Raw genomic sequence first — 22332 nt, 5'->3', positions numbered from 1 at the left:
ATGTCAGGCTGGTGTTGTGTATAGTTCCTGAATGATGTCTAGATCAACTCGAAGAGGAACGTAGCAGAGTTAATGGTCGAACTGGGTTTATATTAAGTCGTCAAGTCTGCCGTGTCAGTATTGGGGGTGAAGACAACCGGAATTCACCATTTTGTAGACCACTGTGCACTTCTAAACATTAATTAAAGGAGAAGATGCATGCATTTAAATACATACATTCTTTCTTTTACAAAAAACAAAAATCGATGGCTTGTGTTGTAAGGAAGGGCGTAAAAATCTGTATAATAAAAAACGCGTAGTAATACAATATGATGTAATGACAGTACGTTTTATTTATTGCTCGTTGGGCATGCGGTGCCTTTGAGATGACTTTTAAAAATCTTCATCCGATCCTTAACTCTCATGGAAATTTTTGTTTTAATATGAAATTGACAGAAAATTGCATTGCCAAATAATTTCGTGAGGTCTAACACAATTAATTATTTTATCCTTATATTTGGGTTCACTGACGAGAGGCTGAGCAAAAAAAAGGCCTTTGAAGATCAAAGCTTTGATATTTTAAGTGTCCGACTTCTTTAATAATGTTTTTTACATTTTAATTATTTAATGAATGATGGTACTTTTCCTTCTTATAACTTTTGTCCTGATTTTATATATATATATATATATATATATATATGTATTTTATATATATATATAAGCACTAGGATATTTCTCTATATATGCAATACAAAGCATTTTATATAATATGGCTGGGAGGAAATCAAAAGTGTCTAATAATCAAAAAAACAATAAAGACAAATAAAAACGAATGGTTAGTCTTTTCTCAAAGGACCTGCTTCCATACTAATACTAGTTCATCCGTTTCTGCACAAAACTACCATTCAAGTCACCTCTTCAGGCCGAGGACTCATCGATGAAAAGGAGGCCTTTCTTTTAAATATAAAACTGACAGATAAGTCCTTCATACACAAATAAGAGGCCTTCATTTCTCAAAGCTTTCACACACGCCAAAGACATTTCACAAGACAGGAATTCAAATATTCTCCAGTGACCGCTGACTATACGTTATAAATTAAACATTGGCCTATATTTTCTTTCTTACAACACAAGTCTCGTGACCTTTGACCCCTTTGAGGAGTATGTGGCTGTTTCTCTGTCGTATGCGTTTAATTAGAAGGCGTTTTGTAATAAATCGTTGTTCCTCTGAATAACTCCTTTGAGGGCGAGGCATTTAACGGAGGAAACTATTCCAAAAACTAGGCTTTCATTCTTTTGAAGATGGGTTTATACTCTGTGACCACATGACCCACTTTCTCACTATATGACTAATGTTAAGATTATTAAGTTATCTCAGTCTGTAGGCCTACGGCTTCATATTATTATCTGCAATTTGCTCCCAGCTGCTAGATTGAGTTCGTACGGTTAATGCTCCTGTAATTAATCTTTACGTCACTCAGCATTAAAGTTATGATTTTAAATTCACCTGACATTCAAGACGTCTTTAAATGATGTGGCCTTCAAGTCTCGTCGTAATCAAATACGTCTCGTTTATTTGATCAAAAACAACAATATTGTAAAATATTATTCAAATTCAAAATATCTATTTCTACTTTAGCATATTGTAAAAAGTCATTTCTACAGATATATTTTGATTTTGTGTGAAAACAATAATTCAAATAATTCAAAAGAGGGGCTTTACACCACGTATAGGGTATTGATACAAATATTTCAGCTAAAGTAATGTTTTTTTGTTTGTTTTAAATAAAACAACCACTTTAGCAAAGTTTTTACCTTTTGCTTATTGAAAAAAGTTCAATAGATATTCATTAACATATGTTAATATAACTATATATTTTAAAATATAGAAACAAAATCCCTTTAATGAGTACAGATTCTGAAAGAACTGAAATAGATCCCATACTGAATATATATTTACAACAAATGATATTTTATTATATGAAATGAATAATATGTTTTTAAATATGATGGTTTCATTCTAAACATGGCGATTGTCTCTAATAAGGACACTCAAAATAATATATGATACAAACCATCTGAATCTAACCGTGGCATGTCAACAAATAAAAAGAATTGAATTATAATCCCCAAATACCATACTTTTACATAATTTGTAATTATTTAAAAACTTCCTTTCATCACGCTACCCAAAACTGAAACTTATAAAGACCTTTGTCCCGAAACTTTTTTAAGCGCTTCTGATTTGTTTCATCTACTCAGTTGTTGTCATGATCAGCAGTGAGGAACGTCATTTGGTGTATAGTCGAATGTAATTTACATCCTCCATCTGCTCTCTATTGCTTCTCCGTATCTAACGAACTGTCTGTTGTGAGTCACATCCACTGCGGTTATTGTTCAGCCGCTCCTGGATTGATTTTTCTAGAGTTTCACTAGATAACTCAGCAACGTATGCGCGAAGTGTATCTACAGGATCATGCTTAACTCTTTGTGCCGTCTATATTAATGGACAATCTGATACTACTACTACTTGTGTGTCCTTTATCTTGTTTCTTGTCCAGATGACGGTATCTAAATACGGTGCTCAGTTCCGTGGGAATTCCCAGCATGACGCTCTTGAATTCCTGCTCTGGCTTCTGGACCGCCTCCATGAGGACGTCAACTCATCTTCAGCCCTCCCCAATGGGAATAACAGAAGCAAATCAAGTGGCAAGGTAAGAACAAGCGTGTCTGAGAACCCACCATGGGCTTAAAAACAGAAATGATGCAACATTCAATCTCAAAAATTGGCTCAAAATTGGATTTTTTTCCCTCTCGTGATATAATAATAAACCCCAAACCACAAATCATCACCTGAAATATCTGCAATATGAGGACTCACAATTATTTTGCGGAATAGTGAGATGGTATGAGTTACCGATGGCTCTTCTAGACCCCCATATGGCCCAACAGCTGTTACCTTCGCCTTTACGGTGACTTGGCAAGGTCAGAGAGCCTCGACTCCGCACCCGCGCCACCCGTAAACAACACATCTGTTTATGAAATATGGAGATTCGTGCCGAGCGCCATAGCGTGCATTGAGCTACAGTGTTTTCTTCTTGTACGTAACCTTGGAATGGCCCGGATGAATAGCTTTTCACAGTGGCTGTGATCTTCACAAGGCGAGATTCATGGGGATTGGGGCCGGAATTGATTCGAAGCCCATAGCGTTTCGCGGGTCCGCATGCGTGCAAAGGTTTCTTGGGCCTCAGATGGAGCCGCATCACCATGGCAGCAAGTTGCCGAAGCCTCCGCAATTATTGCCAGTCCAGGAGAAACATCCACTTGTTGTTGATTACGTTAACCGCACTGCATACAAACGAAATCAAATTTCGTAACACTAAATTGTTCAAAAAAGCGTCTATTTACTCTTTGAAATTAGGGTAAGAAGAGCTTCATACATTATCCCTTATTACTGCACCTTATCTACAATGTTAGTGTTCAGACACGGCAGAGCCCCAATAACGGAGAACACAATTTTCTTTAATAAAGCCACTGCTTTGTTTTAGAAACCTTTGTCAGGCAGTTTCAAACGACTGGAGGACAAAGATTTTTTTCTCCACGCGCTGCGCTAAGGCTGAACGTTTTTAAAAATCAGCCTTCATGCCAGCCGTCAGAGCTCTTCTCGTCTGAAGAAACGTTTTAAATCACAAACGTACGCAGCTGAAATTTACTAAACATTACAGGAGCTGTGATTGGTGATGGCTTCTGAGGTCCGATGAGGTCTTTTGGCAACAAACAGCGGAGATTGAAAATAAGCTAATCACCACTACAAAGAATAGAGTTGTTGGTCTACAAAAGCAAATAAATAATAAACTAAAAAGCACGATACAAAAGATCCAAACATGTATACAGTTTGTAATTTATATGGTACATGCATGAAACTAAAACAAAACATACAAGGTTAATAATTATCTCCTAGTTTAACAGACATGGCTTAAGCCTAGTCCTAGACTAAAATGTAAATTTGAGCCGTTTCAATCAAAAGAAGCTTGTACTGGCTGATCCTAAAACATGCCACTGCCTTTGTTTTGTCTTAAGATGTGTTGGGTTTGTAAAAGTTCCATAAATGTCCTAATTGAACTATGGCCTAATCCTGATGTAACCAATATATACATTTTATATTAATTAAGTTTATTACATATTTGAGCCAGTAGGTAGCGACAAGCGACTGTATCCATGAGTGAATCGTTTAAACGAATCACTCAATCGATTTATTAAATTTGAGTGAATCATTCACTTAAACACCTGATTCAACACTTTGACGTTCAGGAACCAACCAAGTTACAGTTTTTGTGGGTGAATCACTTGTGTTGAAAATCTTCACAGCTGTACAAAACACCACTGTATGTTGCTTGTGGATGTGTAATAGTGCCACCTCTTTTTTCACAAAAACATCAGACATTCATTATCATTATTATTCACTTCATAGGTCCCTACTATTAGTTATTTTAATTCTTAAATTGTTGATGTTTAATGAAATCTGATTATTATTAGATCTAAACATTAGATATTAGATCCGATTATTACAATTGAATTATACCAATAAAGGAAAATAAAATAAAAATGATATAGAAAACAGAAATAAAAAAAGTAAAACTTAATTCACAAGGCCAGATAGCGCTCTAATTTCATCAAAAATATTTTTATTTGTGTTCTGAAGATGAACAAAGCTTGGGAACAACACGAGTGTGAGTAATTCATGACAGAACTTTCATTTTTAATAGTGAAAATTGTAATAGTAATGATAAAGTATTACCGAAAATGTAATAAATTATTGATACGGTATTGTTAATTACGGTTAAGTCATACGTGCTATGTTTTTAGACGTGCTTAATTTAATTTAACCGTTAAAACTAAAGCTAAAACTAAAAATATATGGATTTTATAGTACCCTAAAACTGTCATAAAACGTTACAAACCAAGTCATTTTGAAAAATGACAAAGGAAAAAGTTTTAGAGAATTGATATTAAAATGCTTGTGATGCGTATTGCGTGCACACTGACTTAACACTTAGAAGTGTGACATCCCATTAGCTTTTACTAGTTAAATGGCTTTTAGCACACAAACGTTTCCGCCGCTGGCACCACGCTGATTGTCTCCTTTTGAACTCAACAGCTCTTGAATGGTTATCAGATGTGGTTTGATGTCATTGGTTTTGTTCGCTAATGAATAATTTGGTTAGTGACACAAATTTGAATCACCGCTAAGCGCAGAGACTTTGATTTTCTGTAAAACAACGCGCGTAATCAACAGTCTGGTTGCGCAGTGCTGTTCTGTCTCTAATTGATGATCTTTGTGTGCATGTGTGTGTTTGTGTCACGAAGCGGTTCAGCTCCTCTGGCTACGCCTGTGGCTACAGCCTGGCTTATTATCTCTGAGCAGTACTTTCATCTACTCTCTGTTGGTGCCCTTTTTGACTGAACTCGATCCATTATTAAAAGCCAGTTCTTTTTTATTTTAAGATATGCTCCTATGCAAGCACGCAGCTAAAGCGTCGTGGTATAATGCTGAAAGAACATGGGATATACATGTCTCAAAATCTGTTACAAGGTCGGTAGAAGAACAAACTGTATTCAGATTGACCGTCAGGGTTGACACACACGTGTCAGGCTACTAGAGATCAGTTTTCACCTGCAGGCAAACATCTATGAACAACAACGACACTAGCCTTTACAAAACATACAGGGTTTTTTTTTTGTTAGGAAAGGAACCTCTGTAACCACTTTCTATCCAAGTACAAATACCTCAAAAATCTGAGCAAACCAGACTGTGTTTACTTCCTCTCAAACCTCTCGCTAACCCATTTTATTAGTTATTTTGACCAATCAACAATTAATTTAAAATTGTAAATAAGTTACATATATCAAATGTAATTAAATAAACCAATAAACACCTAAATTCAACTTTTAATTCACAATTAAAAAAAGTGCACTTAAAAATATTTACAATTATGTCATTATTAATGACATACAATTTAATGCTTCCAAAAGAATTTTTTTTTTTACTGTGCCTCTGTAAGTGTTTACAGTATAACAGTTCAGTGTAGCTGAAATATAACACGAATGCATTTACATTTGCATGCAAACTTAACAACATAATTCATTGAGTCATTAAAGCCTTCAAACGATTCGTTCAGATGGCTGATTCATTAAAGAATGAAGCAAGTGCCTGTTCTTATGAACGTCCCACTGAATCATTGACTCAAATCATTCAAAATTCAAAAAACATGAATCATTCATTAACAAAACATCGCTGCTCTGTGTGTTGCATATGCTCGACTTTTCTGCTGTGATCTTTGTTTGGAGCTATTTTCATCAACCAGTCAAAAATATATTCTTCCAATAAAATCTAATTCAAATGCTGAAGTAAATTGCATATTAACTAATCATTTTAACTGTTGTATGTAACTCTTGTGTATAATGTCAAATGTGCAGTCATGGTTTTCAGGGAACTTCCCTCTCCCGGTCGTGTCACATTGCCTAACTAGGCTGTATGAAAACAAACGTACATTTTTATTTTTGTTCTGCGTGCTGTTGCGTTCATTTGTTTCGATTTCTCCACAAGACTCACTCACAAAGACAAGCTGCATGAGCCTCATTGGCGTTACGTTGTTGTTACTCATTATCTTATTAACTGCCGTTTACACGCACTGAATGTAATATAATCATAACATTCTCACCAAAATTTTGGTGCAGTTAGATGTTTTAATCAGATGAGTTGTCTAGTCAGGCAAGTCAAATTTTCTTCTTTATCGTGCTCTTTTAAAAAAAATCTGCTTGTCTCAGACAAGCATTAATGTCGAGCTCTATTACTGTATATTAAATTCAATGTGCTATTACTGGATATAAAATTCAGTGACTGCAACACAGCTGAAATTCACCCGCATATGGCAGATGTTAACGCCAAGCCCTGTATACATAGATAAATAGATTTACTATAAAAAAATAACAATTTTCTCAAATATATACATGCATGCGTGTGTATTTATAAATATACACAGCACACACACATGTGATCAAAAACACACATGTGTGTTCATAATGTGATTTATCACAATTAACCCTTTGAATGCACTTACATATATATACACAATGAATTTCAGGAATTAAAAATGTTTATTTTGAAATGTAATACAATTAGCTGGGAGAGCAAAGGAAAGTCCTGGGAAGTGAGAGGAAGTTGTTTTTTTGCAGAATTTCTATGAAAATGCACGCACATACAGACAAGGTGCCAAAATGAGATGAAAAAAAAAGCATCCTAATTCTCTACTTTGGCCACCCACCCAGAGTTCTCCGTTTCCGTCTCGTATTCAATGTATTTGGAGTCAGGCTCAGGTCACAGAGATGGTGGGTGCCTCAAAATGTCTCATTTATAAGTCAGTACACATCCTAGAATGAGCGTGACCATGCCAAAAACTCCTCCATACCAGCGAGTGTGAAGACACAGCCAGAGCCCAGCGGACATTTTCAGACTCACTTTTAAAGACATACATTATACATGTTCTAATGGAGGTTGACAAGTGCATGCCTGTAAACAAACAGTTAGATCTATTTGTTTCACTTTCTCTCTTTCCCTCTCTCTCTCTGACCCCTAAGCCACTGCTTTTTGGCATTCCCTTCACTCTGTTTACTGGATATCACTCTGGAAACAGAGCTGGTGTGAAGCCATCTCTCAACGGAATGAAAGGAAGCTTTTGTGAACAAGTGGATGAAAGAGGCGCTTGTTCTGGACATATGGACTGAAGGAGAACGATAGAGAGAGGAGCAAACCCCCCCCTTACAGCCCTCATACTGGGTACAAAATTGTATTCATTTACACTCGTGTTATCATGATTGGGTCCAAAATTCTTGCAGTGTTACACAATGTTCACAGTAACTGGTGATAGTACCATCACAACTGAATTGTTGATAGACCACACACGGCTTCACTAGGCTTAAATGCAGGTTGAAAGTGAACTGTAGGGCACACCTGCTAATGGCCAGTGAAGTAGCAGAACAGTCTTGCGATACTGCAAACTTGTAAATAAATGCCTGAAGAAGTTTGTTTCGAATGAAGCTTTTGAAGGCAAGACCGAGTTTTTGAGTCTTTTTTTTCAGCCTCAGTCTAGCAGTGTAACACTAGGTCAAGCCACCTGCAGATGTTTTCTGTGGACTTGTTATTGAAGTGTACACATCAGTAATGGAGATGAGTCAGAGTAGAGGAAGCTGCTGGAGGACTTCTGGTGTGTGGAAAACCACCTGCTGCTAAACATCTGCAAGACAAAAGGGTTGGTGTTGGCTGTCCGGCATATCAGGGAATTTCTGAAACTGCCCAGGGAGAGAGTATGGAAGTAATGCAAGCCAAACTACCTGAGTGAAGAAACGGCATAGAGGGTTGTGCAGGCTTCTTTATTGCCATTGGTGATACCTGTAATATCCACTGAGTCTTTACATTTCGCAATTAATTATAATGGAAAAATGCCCTTTTGATAAGTTAAATGTTCTTCATAAAAAATAGTTTTTTTGTACATCTCAGCGCTTTACACTAAAAGGCCTTTTACATCAGCGTAGTCATTTTAAAGCCTGCACAAAACCTACCAAGGAGCCAGTGTAGAGATTCCATTAGGTGCGCTCTCTAGTTCTGCTCCCTGTCTGGATTCTAGCAGATATCATTGCATCTTTGCATGTTTTGCTGTGTGACAGCGGTATTTGTCCTGCATGAAAACGTCTGGCTGACTGGGACATGCTTGTAGGGAAGGAACCGCATGTTGCTGAAGGAGGTTGTCTGCCCCATGTTTCTTTACAAAGTCAGGCTCAATCTAAAGACTCTATACCAGATGTAGCCCTGATTTCGGCACGGATTATCTCGCAATGTGAGGCGTTCACTGATCGAATTTGCACCTCCCAATCTCAGCCCCGATCATATCACACATTTGATCACACGTTTGATATTTAGGATTCAGGTGGCGATGATGATGGTTATATGATATATATGAAATAACCAATGTACATCTGCAAAACAACCGCTGCACAGCTTCTTTTTTTATAGTAACACTATCTATATTGTGTCGAAAACGTAAGACAAGCATAAGGAAAAAGAGGAGCACTGGGGTGAAACCACAGGGTGAGTACAGAAAGCTGCTAGCATGCTAGCTAAAATGTAAACTTCACTGAAATATCAATGAGGATGTGCTGCGTGAGATTACATGAGGCGCTCCCTCTGGCATGATAATCTTAATAATATCTTGCACTACGATGCTTAAATCTTGTAGTTTGTGCACGTTTAAGATTTGAGGGAAGATAATCTGCGAAGATTCTCCATATGTGTGCGCTGCAACCAGATTTTAGAATCGGTTAGGTTTAAAACTCCCGTTTAAGAGGCCCAACTCCGTCAGCAGAAAACATCCTCCAAGTCTTCACACACTTTGGGTTCTATCTTTCCTCAGTTTGACAACGAACATAATGTTCTTCATTGGACCCAAATAAGTTAAACCTGCTCATGTAAACTTTGGATCAGTTGTCTTCACACAATATGCTCCTCAGCGAGTTTAGCCCTTTGATTTTTTTATGCTGATGAGAGCTTGTACTTACTTTCTGATGTCTCTTAAACATCAAGATGCTGTTTGCAGAGACATTATCCTCTTCAGCACTGAAGTGACAGGCTATTCCAGTTGCAGTATTGAACCAATTCTCTGCATTATCCTGTCCTTTCGTCTTTCTTGGATGACCAGCCTTTTAGCGGACCCAAATGAATTAGTGTCATTGTTAAGACGCAGTTTTCTAGAATGTTCACAGATTTGAAATGACCGACTTCTCTTGCTATGCCTGTTACTAATGGCAATGTGCCCCTTTAGCAAATTGTTTTTACGTGCCTGTCCTCTGTTGTTTTCAATTGTTTGTCTTAATTTAACAGTTTGTATGCATTAGTAAAAAAACAAAACATTTCATTAAATTTATACTTTCATTGGGGCTTAACCCCACCCCTTTGTTTAACCTACACTACTTCTGAACAACGTAAAACCTGTAACAGACAAGCGTAAGTGCAGTCACATGTTTTTATTGCAAAAACCGACCATAAACCAGCAAAAGGTTGTGTTTAAAAGTCATGTTTTTAATTGCTGAAAATGATCCCCCACAGGTCACAAGACACACAAGAGCCAATAGCGTTTCACAACCAAAGCTTATGTAGGGCTTCTTCTGGCTACATTTATTTTTATTTCAGCATAGACTGCAGCACACAGGAAGAGCTTTATGGCGGACGGAGTAACGATAGAGTCTGTTCCTCTCACAAATCATTCATTGTGCCTTGAAAAACTTGGAATACTAATACTTTTTTAATTAATTTTGGCGGTAGATGCATCTACCTGTTATATCTTGTGTTTTATTCACAAATGGTAGGTTTAGGGGGCAGAGGTTGGGTACGTGCTCATTCATTTTTCATTAATATAATATAGATAAAACAGTTGTGTCTGTTTACAACGTAAAAAAAAATCACACTTCAGCATATACGCAGTAATGGGAATATATATAATTCAATCATGATCAATATATAATTCAATCATGACAATAAAATATCAAAGTATCAAAAAAATGTGACTCCAAAGAGCTTCCATATGTGATGAGTTGGGAGTGAGATTTATGCTTTAAATTTCAATGTAAACTTTATAAAGTATTAGTTAGATATGTATACAGTATATATAAAACAAACTCCATTTGAATCAATTGCAGTATACAAGACTATTGAATAAAAATGAATTTAAAAATGCTCTAAGGGTCCCAATAAAATCTGTGATTTATGACAAGTGATACTGGGAAGCGAAACCATTGCCCTTCCTTTCATTAGAGCTCATTTCCCTTTCATTCTGTCACAGGTGCCTCACAGAGGTAAATACGCTTCATGAAGCGCCTCTCATTATTATTCATTTTGCATACTCTTGGTTCTCCCCGTCGATGTCTGAAAGGAAATAAACGCCGCTCTGCATCCAGTTCTGAAAGCTTGCCAAGAGCTCTTCTCCACGGAGGACTAGCTTTTCTTTTTCCCCTGCTCTCTTTATCTCCGTCTCTCTGTGTCTCTTTGTGTATTTGCCCACTGGCATCTCCATAGAAACCAGCGCAAGGTAGGAAGCCAGAGTCTCACAGCATTGCTGGATGAATTGTTGCCCACCTCTAGGGAAAGACACAGAAGGAGATAGGACTTTGAAAGAGACACTTTTTTTTGCGCACGTCCTTATTGGACTCTTTCTATTCTTAGCTCTCGCTTAGCGGAGGCTCACTTCCTCTTCCTAAACAGATGGGGAGATTGTCTGTTTGCACAATGTTATTGATCAGTCACACTAATGAGATTCCCCTGCATCTAAACACCTAAAATATTCATTTGAAGCATTTCATCTCGACACAAAGCAAACAAACAAGCGGGCACTGGATCCGCTACAGCATATGGGGCTCGTTTCTCGACAGAAATTATGATGTCAAAGTCCACGCTAGTTTCTCTGTCAGTGTTTTCTGTGTAGTCATATAGGACTAATACTGCTGAAGAATTACTTGAATGGGTTTTCCACTCCTTTTATTGCAGTATCAACGTTTCCCACACATATAAACTAAACAAAACTGTGTTGGTTAGTCTCTTTCTAACTTACAGATGAGATTGGTTTTTATGACCAGATTCTGCAAGCTTAGAATATCATGCATACACTTTTTGTTTTGGCAAGTCAAATCACAAATTACAAGTATAATTGGCAGCGATATTTAAAATGCAAAAATAAATGTGTAGGTTGCATCTGACTCCCAAGTGAATGAGTGTCAAATACAACTCACTTTATAGGACGCTGCTTTACACAAAAGTCTGGTTTCGTGAGACAGATTTAGCATAAAACTAGAATACTATTAAAGCTTGAAAACTGCATGTCACTGAGTGAATGAGTGTCGAACATGCACTGAAACTGCACTACAAACCACCAAAATAACTATACATTTTACTATAGGAGATATCTAAGATTCGTATTGTCCTGAAATATATCTGGTTGGCCGAGTAAGAAACGAGTAAAGAACAAGTATATTGGACAAACAGTATAAAATTCACATAGCATCTTTCAATCATCACTATAAAGACCCTTCTTTCTTTGAGCAAGTCTTAAACTACGTGTAGAGTGTCACTGCATCATCCTTCAAATGGACCTCTACCGGAGGAGGAAGGTGGAAATCGCCTATGCTTTAAATGTGTTTGGGTCTTGTAGTTACGCCGGACTGATGCACACGAAAACACAGTTGAATTAGTATAAACACCGTCTCTGCTCAGTCAGCACATCTTCTCTAACCGTAGTCTTTCCATCGCTCTCTTGCTTACATTGTGACCGAGCGACGCTAACATTAGCAAGGCAAACATCCACAGCTCCAGACGTATCATTTAACAACTGTCTCTGACGGACTGACTGGACATAATTATTTTTAATTAAACGCCTGGCCCGTTTTTACCACAGTATATTTACATGGTTAGCGCTCGGAAGGAATGCAAACAGAACCGTGCAGGCGACATGCACCTAGATGAACTCATTGGTTGTTCCGTTTCCTCACGCAAACAACTTTTGAAGAAATGCGGGAGTAATGCAAATAACAGTGAGAGGGCACGTATGTCACCCCCCCACTGGTTGGAGACTTGACAGGATCGCTCATCCAGAATTGAATATTACCCTGTGATTTATAATGTGATTTAGCCTGTGCTTTATAATGGAAGCGAATGGGGCTAGAAATTTCGAAGTCCAAAGAAGTACGTTTATCCATTATAAAAAGTACTCCACACGGCTCTGGTTGGTTAATAAAGGCCTTCTGAGGCGAAATATTCGTATAAACTTTGTAAACACAACGTCCAGCAGATGACCTAGCGTGAGCTCTGATGATAATATGCTGGTATTATAAGAAACACGTTTTGTTTACGGTACTTCAAAGGGAAACTAGCCTACTCTCGGCGTGTATCGAAATACATTTTTCTTTAGAAATCCACTTTTTGTCGTTTGTAGAGTTTTGTACAGTGTTTTGTTTTGCTCTCTCTCTCCTCTTCTCACCGGAGCTTACGCTTCATCCGCCGAACGCCAAAGCTGGAGATTATGCTTCATCACGTTTTAAATATGGATATTTTTCTTAAAACATTGCTTCTGAGCCACGTGATTCATGCACTTTTTTGGGGATTTCAAATCCGCATTTACTGCCATTACAAAGCTTGGAAGAGCCAGGATATTTTTAATATAAATCCAATTGAGTAAATCATGGCGTAATTTTCATTTTTTGGGTAAACTATCCCTTTAATGTCTGAATGTAATGCATTACGTAAGAAAAAATTAAATAAAAAAAAATGCTACAAGTGAATTTAATCAAATCACATAATTTTTTTAAATGATTTTTTTAATAAAAACAAAATAAAGCTTACCAAAAAAGTATACTGCTACATGAAAAAAGATATCATGCATTAATTAAAAACATTTTCTATTAAAAACAAGATTTATCCGTACAGTTCTGAGTTATACCAATGGCCAAAAACAATATTCAAATTCTATACTTATTTATCTAGTAAATAGTTAACATAAAAATTGTGTGAATCATAAAAAATGATTTATTTAGATTGGAAAGGATTGTTAATTATTATTAACTATTAAGATAACTTTAACAAAAACAAAACAATGTTATTAAATGTATTAAAAAAATGCATTAAAAATTAAATATCTTTATCATTATGCTAAGTAAAGAATGAATTTTAAAATTCCTAGTATAACCAATAAGTTATTTATTTATTTGTTTGGTAAATGTTTTACTGTTCAAAGTGTTTTAGGGACACCGCAGTACATTTACTCACCACTGCTCAGAGTGCTATCTTACAAGCTTTCTGTTGTAAGATCAGTGCGGCGATGAAGTCTGTGAGCAAGACCTCCTCGAGGCCGCGAGTAGAGGTGCAATTGTTCATCCCTATTTTTCTCCATCCCTTAAAAGGGTGGATATTTATAGTTTAGAGCCCAGCAGGTAGTCATTCTCTGCGGAGTGGGATGTCCATTATTCATTAATGCTTCCAGCGCACATGTGGACATGTGTGTGTTTTTTTTACATGTAAGTGTTTCTTTGCTTATCTGGGCCACGCTGTGTTTCGACCTGCTACAACAGGTGCAATGAATCGGTGGCTTCGCAAGGTACGCATCCATCTGTCTGATCGGGGTTGGGAATTATTCATCCTGTTCAAACACCATTGTTGTGAAAGCATGACTAGACTTAGATAGTTTTCGAACATATCTTCCCAGCTAAGTGCATTTTTTTTTTTCCTGCATATATTTGACGGTTATGCCTGCTGACACTCAAGACTGGATAAGGATGAAAGACTGGACATAAATACCCCTGAAAACGTCTCACACGGGCTGATTTAGGAAGCTCAGCCAGAATTACACTGGCAGAGGATAGAAAGTAACGACTGGGAGAACAAATGATCAGAGTAAAAACTGCCTGCTTCACCTATTTGCTAATTTAAAATATCATTTCTCCCATTCATTTTTAATGTCGCAGCGCTTTAATTAAAAGGAGATCTGTGCAAGCTTGCAGAAACCATGTACTGTATATGCTAATGATTGCAGAACAAATCTACATACTGGCCGTACTTCAGTTTCTTAGACCGGTTTTTCCCCCGTGAACTGAATCTCCTTTGCAACAGAACATTAAAGGAATGGCTGACCCAAAAATTCACATGTATGTTAACATTTTTCGTGAGGCAAAACACCATGAAAGCAGTCCGTATGATTTATTCCAATTCTTCTGAAGAGAATGCAATATTAAAAAACTCAAGAAACTGCTGTGACATTTTGTAGACAAATAGATCAATTAATAAAAATAATAAAACATTTTATTCGCAGTCGTCTTTCTAGTCACTCAAGCTCGCCGTACTTCTAATACTTTTGCCAATCACTATTGCCAATAAGGTATGATTTTTGCAATTATTAAATTATTATTTTTTTTTGTACATTCAATCAAATTTAAAGTATTGAGAATAAAATTAGGAATAAAAAAAATGGTTAAAAGTATGTTAAAATTGTTAAACAGTAAAAAATAAATAATTTGCCAAAAATAAAAGGTATAGTCAAATTTTCATTTGATTTCATTCTATAATATTAAAATGCATTGTTAATGTTTCATGGTTTTAATTTGATTGCGAATGTTTTTAAATAATACATTTGTATTAAATAACCCATAATTAGTTTTAAATGGATAGCACATTTCTGAATAAAATGAAATAAAATAAACAATTCATAGGGCCCTATTATTGTAAAATAAATAAATAAATAAAAATTGTTGCACTTATAAGTTTTATGAACCCCATGTAAAAATTTCTATCAAAATATATTCCCTGTTTCATTTTATTTTTATTTTTTATAAAACAGAGTGATGAGAAGTGAACAGTGGTACAATTTTATAGGGGACCATTGCCATTGTTGTTTTTATGCTTTCAGTTACTTGTATATTGATAGTTGCGTAGCAAAATCATTGCTCTTTTAATCGTGACAGTGTTTAGGTGTCAGGAGAAGTGAGAGCCCTCTTCCTGGTCAGGACACAGTTAAAGATGAAGCTGTCATTAAACAGACTCCCTTAAAGGCTTCAGATGCAGGACATCAAAGCGCTGCCATTTTCAGACGACACCTTTGGCACCGGGTACTTTTGGCTGTGTTTCAAGCTGCCTGAGCTCTCCTACTTTGACTGGACTAGTTCACTCATCCACAACCACCTCTATTCAAAACAAGGTTCACATTGTGGGTCCACCAAACGCTTTGATGTCAGTCTCATTCTTTCTGAAGTATGAACAATATACAGCACTGATCAAGATCAACCAGGCGTTTGCTTTATCCGTAACGTCCTTTAATTTAATCACAGTGTGTTTGTGTGTGCTGTCGAGACTATTATTATAGCAAGGTATGTTTATTAAACTCACAGAGCAACCTCGGTGGTACAGAAGGTTTGTTCAAATGCACTGTGATTCACACGTTATATCAGAGAAAGCAGTAGATCCACATGTTTTAAAGTTGCAAACATGCAAAAAAAAAAAAAAAAAAACAGATTATAGGAATATGTTAACCAAAAATGAAAAATGTTCTTAAAATGTACTCACCCTCGGGCCGTCCAGGATGTAGATGAGTTTATTCATCTGAAAAAAAATGTTAGCATTACCTCACTCGCTCGCCAATGTGAATCACTGTCAATGGGTGCCGTCAGAAGGAGAGTCCAGACAACTGATAAAAGTATCACAATAATCCACAAGACTCTTGTGAAGTGAACAGCTGTATGTTTGTAATAAAAAAAATTCTTTGTCCTCTATAATATTTCTTCAGTGAAAAAGTAATCATTTTGAACAGGTGATGATTTTTTCGCTGGAGGAAGAGTTATAGATGTTGTAAATTTTGCCAATAAATAATGATTTAAAGGTAAAGTATCTTATTGATGGGTTTGTTTTTATAAACACATGGCTTTTCACTTCACGAGATATTAACCGATGGACTGGAGAAGTGTGGATTACTTGTGCACTACTGCAGTGTTTTTAATGGGCTCTCATTGTGACGGCACCCATTCACTGCGCAATATCCATTGGTGAGCAAAGTGTGCAATGATACATTTTTGAATCTGTTCAGATGAAAAACAAACAAAAAACAAAACTCACCTCAATCTTACATAACCCAAGAGTGCATTTAAAGCAAAATCGTCAACATTTTAAGTGAACTATTCCTTTAACAGTGTCATGTCACATTTACAATCTGCAAAAGATCTGTAAATATTTAGTAATTTCTTGCGATGAATTTGATCACGTAATTGTTATAATTCAGTTAAAACAATCCACCCATGCGTCTTTGGACAGTATGTTCTGTCTTTCCAGCAGAAGTTGAGTTACTTTTAAAAGACACATTCCCTACTAAGGGTATGGGAGCATTTATCTTCTGAGACCTTGCCACTCATTAACCAGGCTGGGGCAGGCAGAAGAATTTAGTGAAGTGATAAGCCCACTTGTTGAATAACGGCCTGAAGTCTTTTCCTCCTTTTTGCCCTACACAGATAGCAATGGAATGCGTATCCGTATACAACACTGCATTTCATGGAGCTGCCTTTGGGACTTACTAACTTAGTGCTGGGCTCTCAGTGGAGGGGGCTACTAGAGGGAGAAAAGCTTCACTTCTTAGACAGCGGCTATAAATTTGATTCTGCAAAATTCCCAACGCGCTACTAATTTATTATTTGCTAAATCAAGATAATTAAAATTCCATTAGAGACCCTCTGCTGTACATCCTGCAGTAAAATGATAATGATTTCGCTTCTCAGTTATTACGAGTAGCTTGTGGCTTGAGTAGCTACTGCTTTAGAGTCGCTAAACTACAGTCAAACGACTAATGCAAGATATAAACAACAAAACACTTTATTTCGATAGTCTGTCTGTTTAACACTTTTATTTTGGTCCGCAACAAACAGCATACTGACTATCAGAAACTTTGCAAGTATACGTCAACTTATTCTACTAACCCTAAACCTACCCTTACAGTCTACACTGAGAGTTAGTAGACGTAGTTGTGAATTAATGAGAATTAGTTGACATGTATTTGTCGTTATGCATGTCGTTATAAAGCAGAATGTCTAAAGTGGACTCAAAATAAAGTGTGACTCAAAATAGCTACCATTTTTTGGCACTGATTTTTGAACTGATTCACCAGAACACATCTGATTTTTCAATGCTGCATATGAAAGACTGGAATGAATCAGATCATTGGATGACACAATTCACTACAATTGATCAGAACACAATGAATCTTAATCTCAAATAAAACTTAAACTCAAATAAAAACTAATGTGATACCTTACTAGTTGAAAAAAAGAAATCTAATTACATAACATTACATTACATGATAAAAATGTGTGCCCCTTGAAAAGGTAGAACTCCAGTGGCAGCTTTTGTACCTTTTTTATGTAGCAGCAGTACATTACTCTTTTTTTTAAATCTAAAAACTACTGGGCTCAGAGTTCTGCAATTACTCCAATGACGCAACTAAATCTCAAGCCTTTATAAAGAGAAAAGAGGATTTGTTCCTCTTTGTGCTCTGGAGTACCATTCTGCTTAAAACTCAAGGCCCTAATTATTAGCTAAGGATAAGTAGACTAGAACATAAAAAGAGGGAAAGAGATAAACAGGTAGTGGTATTAAAAACAAGAGTGGCTATTTAAGAAACAGAAAAAGGAGAAAATAAAGGCAGCACGTTCTCGGGTCGAAGAAAGGAGGTGAATGAACTCTTGGGTGGTGTATATCAAAGGTAAAGTTTCCATTATACACTGGAAAAATGGACTTCATAGTCAGTAGTTTGCTGTGACTCTAGTGTTTGCATGTAAAACAACTTTCCAACTGCAAATTTCCAAAGCTTTCAGATTGTCAGTGAGGGGGCAGACGTGACTCAGCCGACTGCGAGGAATCGTGGGGAGTGTCTTTCTCAAGCACTTTGCTTTGCCAGACTCCTTTGAAAAGAGCCAACCGACTGAATTGAACTGCAAAGCTTTGATAAGGACAATACGCTTCAAAGTATTTTGTTAAGCTGCTAGTAAACGTCTGATTTGTGATCTGCTTTCAAGGGAATATTTACAGATTTAAGCTTGACAGAGTCTTGACCTACTTGTCTATAGTTAAATCATTAAATAGCTAATTCTATGGCCATCGAAAACAAGTCAGAAATGTTAATATAAAGTAATTAGATCTACGTAGGTGATCTTTCATTTCATTCGAGTTGACTGGTGGCAACAACTCGCTGTGACTTAACTAACTCCAATACCACTAATATTCAAGAGATTCGGGTAAAAACCCATTTTTGGCTCATATTTATGCCATATGAAATATTGTAGTAGGTACTGTACTGAGTGATTTTATGTAATGATTAAATAAAAAGTAATAATATTTTGTCATATTTTATACACAAGTTTAATGCATTGATGCAACCTCTGAGCTGCAATAAAAGGACTGTGAATATATCTAAATATGTCAGACATTACTGACAAAAATAGTTATCTTATAAACTACTTTTTTATAATATATTTTTAATGTGTGTATTAGCAATTAAATAGATTAATTAATGACCACATTGTGTAATTAATTGATTATATTATTATTGAAATATATGAATTGGTTACACTTCATGTTCATAGTCCACTTTAGTCATTCTACTAACTATAAGTCACTTTGTTACTACATGTCAGCTAATCCTCATTAATTCACAGCTACGTCTACTAACTCTCAGTGTAGACTGTTAGGGTAGGGTTAGGGTTAGTAGAATAAGTTGACATATACTTGCAAAGTTTCTGATAGTCAGTATGCTCTATGTTGTGGACCAAAATAAAGTGTTAGAAGATATTAAGCAGACAGTCTACAGTACTAATACCTTTAAACTACATATCAACTAGCTGTCATTACTTACAGTAGTAGAATGTTTAAAGTGGACTACTGAAATAAAGTGCTACCTATTAATTTATTAGATTGTCCATCATAGAAGAATTAAAGTTCAAATGAAGAATGCATTGTTTCTGTAGTCAGCATTGCAATATCAATAATGCATTCAAAGTGTTGCCTGACTGTGGTTGAAAGTCCTCAGGTCTTGCTTATATTAGATTATCATACTATAAAACAGATGATACAAGGTGTGTAGAATTGTTAATTCATTTAGGTCTCAGTGGCCACCACTCCGCTTTCATCTGATGATGAAACCGGTTGAAACTTTTCAATCGGTTGTAGTTTATACACCTTCCTCTTTCTCTCTTTGTCTGACATAAAATCCTAAGTAACAGTATATGAACCGTGCCATCTTGTTTTTGACCTTGAGAAGTGTGCATCGCCTTTCCCTGTGGGTTTTATCTTTTTCTTTTAGCTGTTGTCAGGTTCACCGCTGCCAGTGTAAAACTTAGAAACACTGTAAGAACGAGAGTGCAATATTAGCTAGCTGAGCGAGGCAGAAATCAAGTCGATATTCTCATTAACACCTGGAAAGCGCGTCCGGTAAGGCCTCACTATCTAAACGTCTAAACGACCTTTTTGTTTTTGTTTCAGGGTCAAGAAGGAGGTGATGAAAAGCCTGTCTCTGACACCCCGCCACAGACGCAGCCTGGTGTATGTCACAGCTTTGTACAAGAACACTTCCAGGCACAATATAAGTAAGTGTATTTTGAACACAATTGGGGTCTGTTTTGAAGGAAGTCTTTTATATGGAAGCCTTCCGTCACTGAAAATGAATTTATATCTCACAAATTGGACTTTTTATCTTGCAATTGCGAGTTTATATCTTACAATTCTAAGTAAAAAATGTTAGAATTGTATATGATAAATTGTACATTATGGTTGCACTAGTCCATCAGCTAGAGTTAATTTGCATAAACCAACATTGACTAGTGCTAAAAATCATTAGAAGCTGGTCTTTTTAGCATCGATAGAGAAACCGGTGAGAGAATAATGACTCACAACAAGCAATGGGGGTGGTAGGTGTATGTTTATGACTCTTCCCAGCACCAACTTTTCAAATCTGACACTCCACTTGCTATGACATGAGATGAATCAGTTTATGTTAACTCCTGGGATACGGTCCCCTCTTTTCACCCAGTCCAGCTAATCATCTGTGTTAACGAATATTGATAAAGCCAACAGATTTGGGAGGCAGCATATGTCCAACTGCAGCAAGCTGTTCTCAGTCAGAAGATCCAAACAAACCATCACCATCAAGCAACTCCAATCGGGCCAGATGGTTTGGTTGTCCACTAGGGATCTCCATTTGAAGTCTCCATCAAAGAAGCAAACTCTTTGATTTAGTGGTCCATTTAAAGTTCTAAGACGAATACCTCCAGTCAATTTCTACTAAAATATACCTCACCTTCAGATTGACTGTAAAGACTACTCAGGGCAAATTTTTGTATGTGGTAATAAACTTTATGTAACACTTTTATGTACTGTAGGCTCATATATTGAAGCAGAATTTTTAACTCAACATGTCACTAAACAATTCAGATTTAAAAATTGCCACTAAAATGGTTGTTTTACAATTATGCATTTGGCAGATGTTTTTTGTCCAAATCACATTGGTATACGGTTTATCAGTTATCAGTTGGACATCAAACCCATTGCATTTTTGCAATGTATGGGTTTGGGATGGGCAATATATCGCACAATATATGGCACAATTAACTCATGGTGCGGTTAAACGCTCACAAGACTTTACTGTGCTATGTGGTCATGAAAACTTTGCATGCGTTTTGAAGCATTGTGGTTTAATAATAGGTGATTGTAAGGCACTGAAACACAGTCAGCAACCAAAGAGAGCTCATTGCACTATAAGAATATAAATATAAATAAAACACAAAGGGATGGATTGGAAATCACTGTCCTAAGAGAACTTGATTTATCTTAAAAATGTCTTAAAATAATAATAATGTATAAACACCAGCTGTGCCACTGTTTTCGTGAGGTGCTGCTTAAATTGTTCTTCTTGAATACTCTGCCACTATTCGTATACTTTTTGCAATAGCCAACATTTCAGTCATGACTGTCGTACAGTCTGACATTAATAACAACTGAGATCCCACCGTGTGACATGATCAACATGTTCATACAGTCTAACAAGTACAATCTCACAAAAAACAACTGCACAGTGTGAGCCCTGCTTTACTTAAACTCAAATGGCCGTTTATCGATCTCCTCAAACCCAGCAGACTCTACTGACAAACAAAATAATTTTACCTCACACAGCATAGTAAAGCAAGCCTTGTTCAACTTCAAACTCAATAGAAAAAAATAAAACTTACAGTTTTTACGGAGTTTTAGACTAACGTTACAGCGTGAGGGAGGAGATTACAATGGTCTCTGGGTAAACTTGCAGTTTCTTTCCACTCTAATAACATGCACACTATAGCATAAATACTAAAATAACTTACTAAATCCACCATTCTTCTTTATCTGGTCAGCAATACTTGTGTTCTACTCTGTCTGTTTGATGATGCAGCACTTCTGTATTACTGGCAGGTTACAGCAACTGTAAAAAATTTCCCACACTGTCAAAATTACTCAGAATGCAATATAGATTATGGTAATATATTGTAATGCATGAATGCGGTACTGTAGGTTTTTACAGTAATGTGCTGCAAAATGTACAGCGATTTCTAACAGACAGTATTTTTATACATTTGATGACTTTATGCAATATATGTAGCATTTCTTATTTACGTTTTGTTTTTCACTTAAGCTAATATTGCAAATAATGTGTCTTCGCATCAACCTGTTATATAATCTAATTGATTTAATTAGTAAATTTG

At 36.4% G+C, this 22332-nt stretch overlaps 1 protein-coding gene across 3 annotated transcripts in view; it reads left to right on the top strand.

The window, feature by feature from the left end:
• Positions 1 to 22332, top strand: part of usp43b (ubiquitin specific peptidase 43b) — a 55819-nt gene that overhangs the window by 3234 nt on the left and 30253 nt on the right. For all 3 annotated transcript variants that reach the window (XM_043234021.1, XM_043234020.1, XM_043234019.1), the window contains exons 2-3: positions 2541 to 2693; positions 20084 to 20187. In XM_043234021.1, coding sequence (XP_043089956.1) covers positions 2541 to 2693; positions 20084 to 20187 — 257 coding nt within the window. The remainder of the gene's footprint in view (positions 1 to 2540; positions 2694 to 20083; positions 20188 to 22332) is intronic.

This window comes from Puntigrus tetrazona, chromosome 3, assembly GCF_018831695.1.
Source record: "Puntigrus tetrazona isolate hp1 chromosome 3, ASM1883169v1, whole genome shotgun sequence".
Taxonomy (NCBI): domain Eukaryota; kingdom Metazoa; phylum Chordata; class Actinopteri; order Cypriniformes; family Cyprinidae; genus Puntigrus; species Puntigrus tetrazona.
Note: the sequence above shows the minus strand (reverse complement) of the source record. Positions and strands in the feature narration are given on the sequence as shown.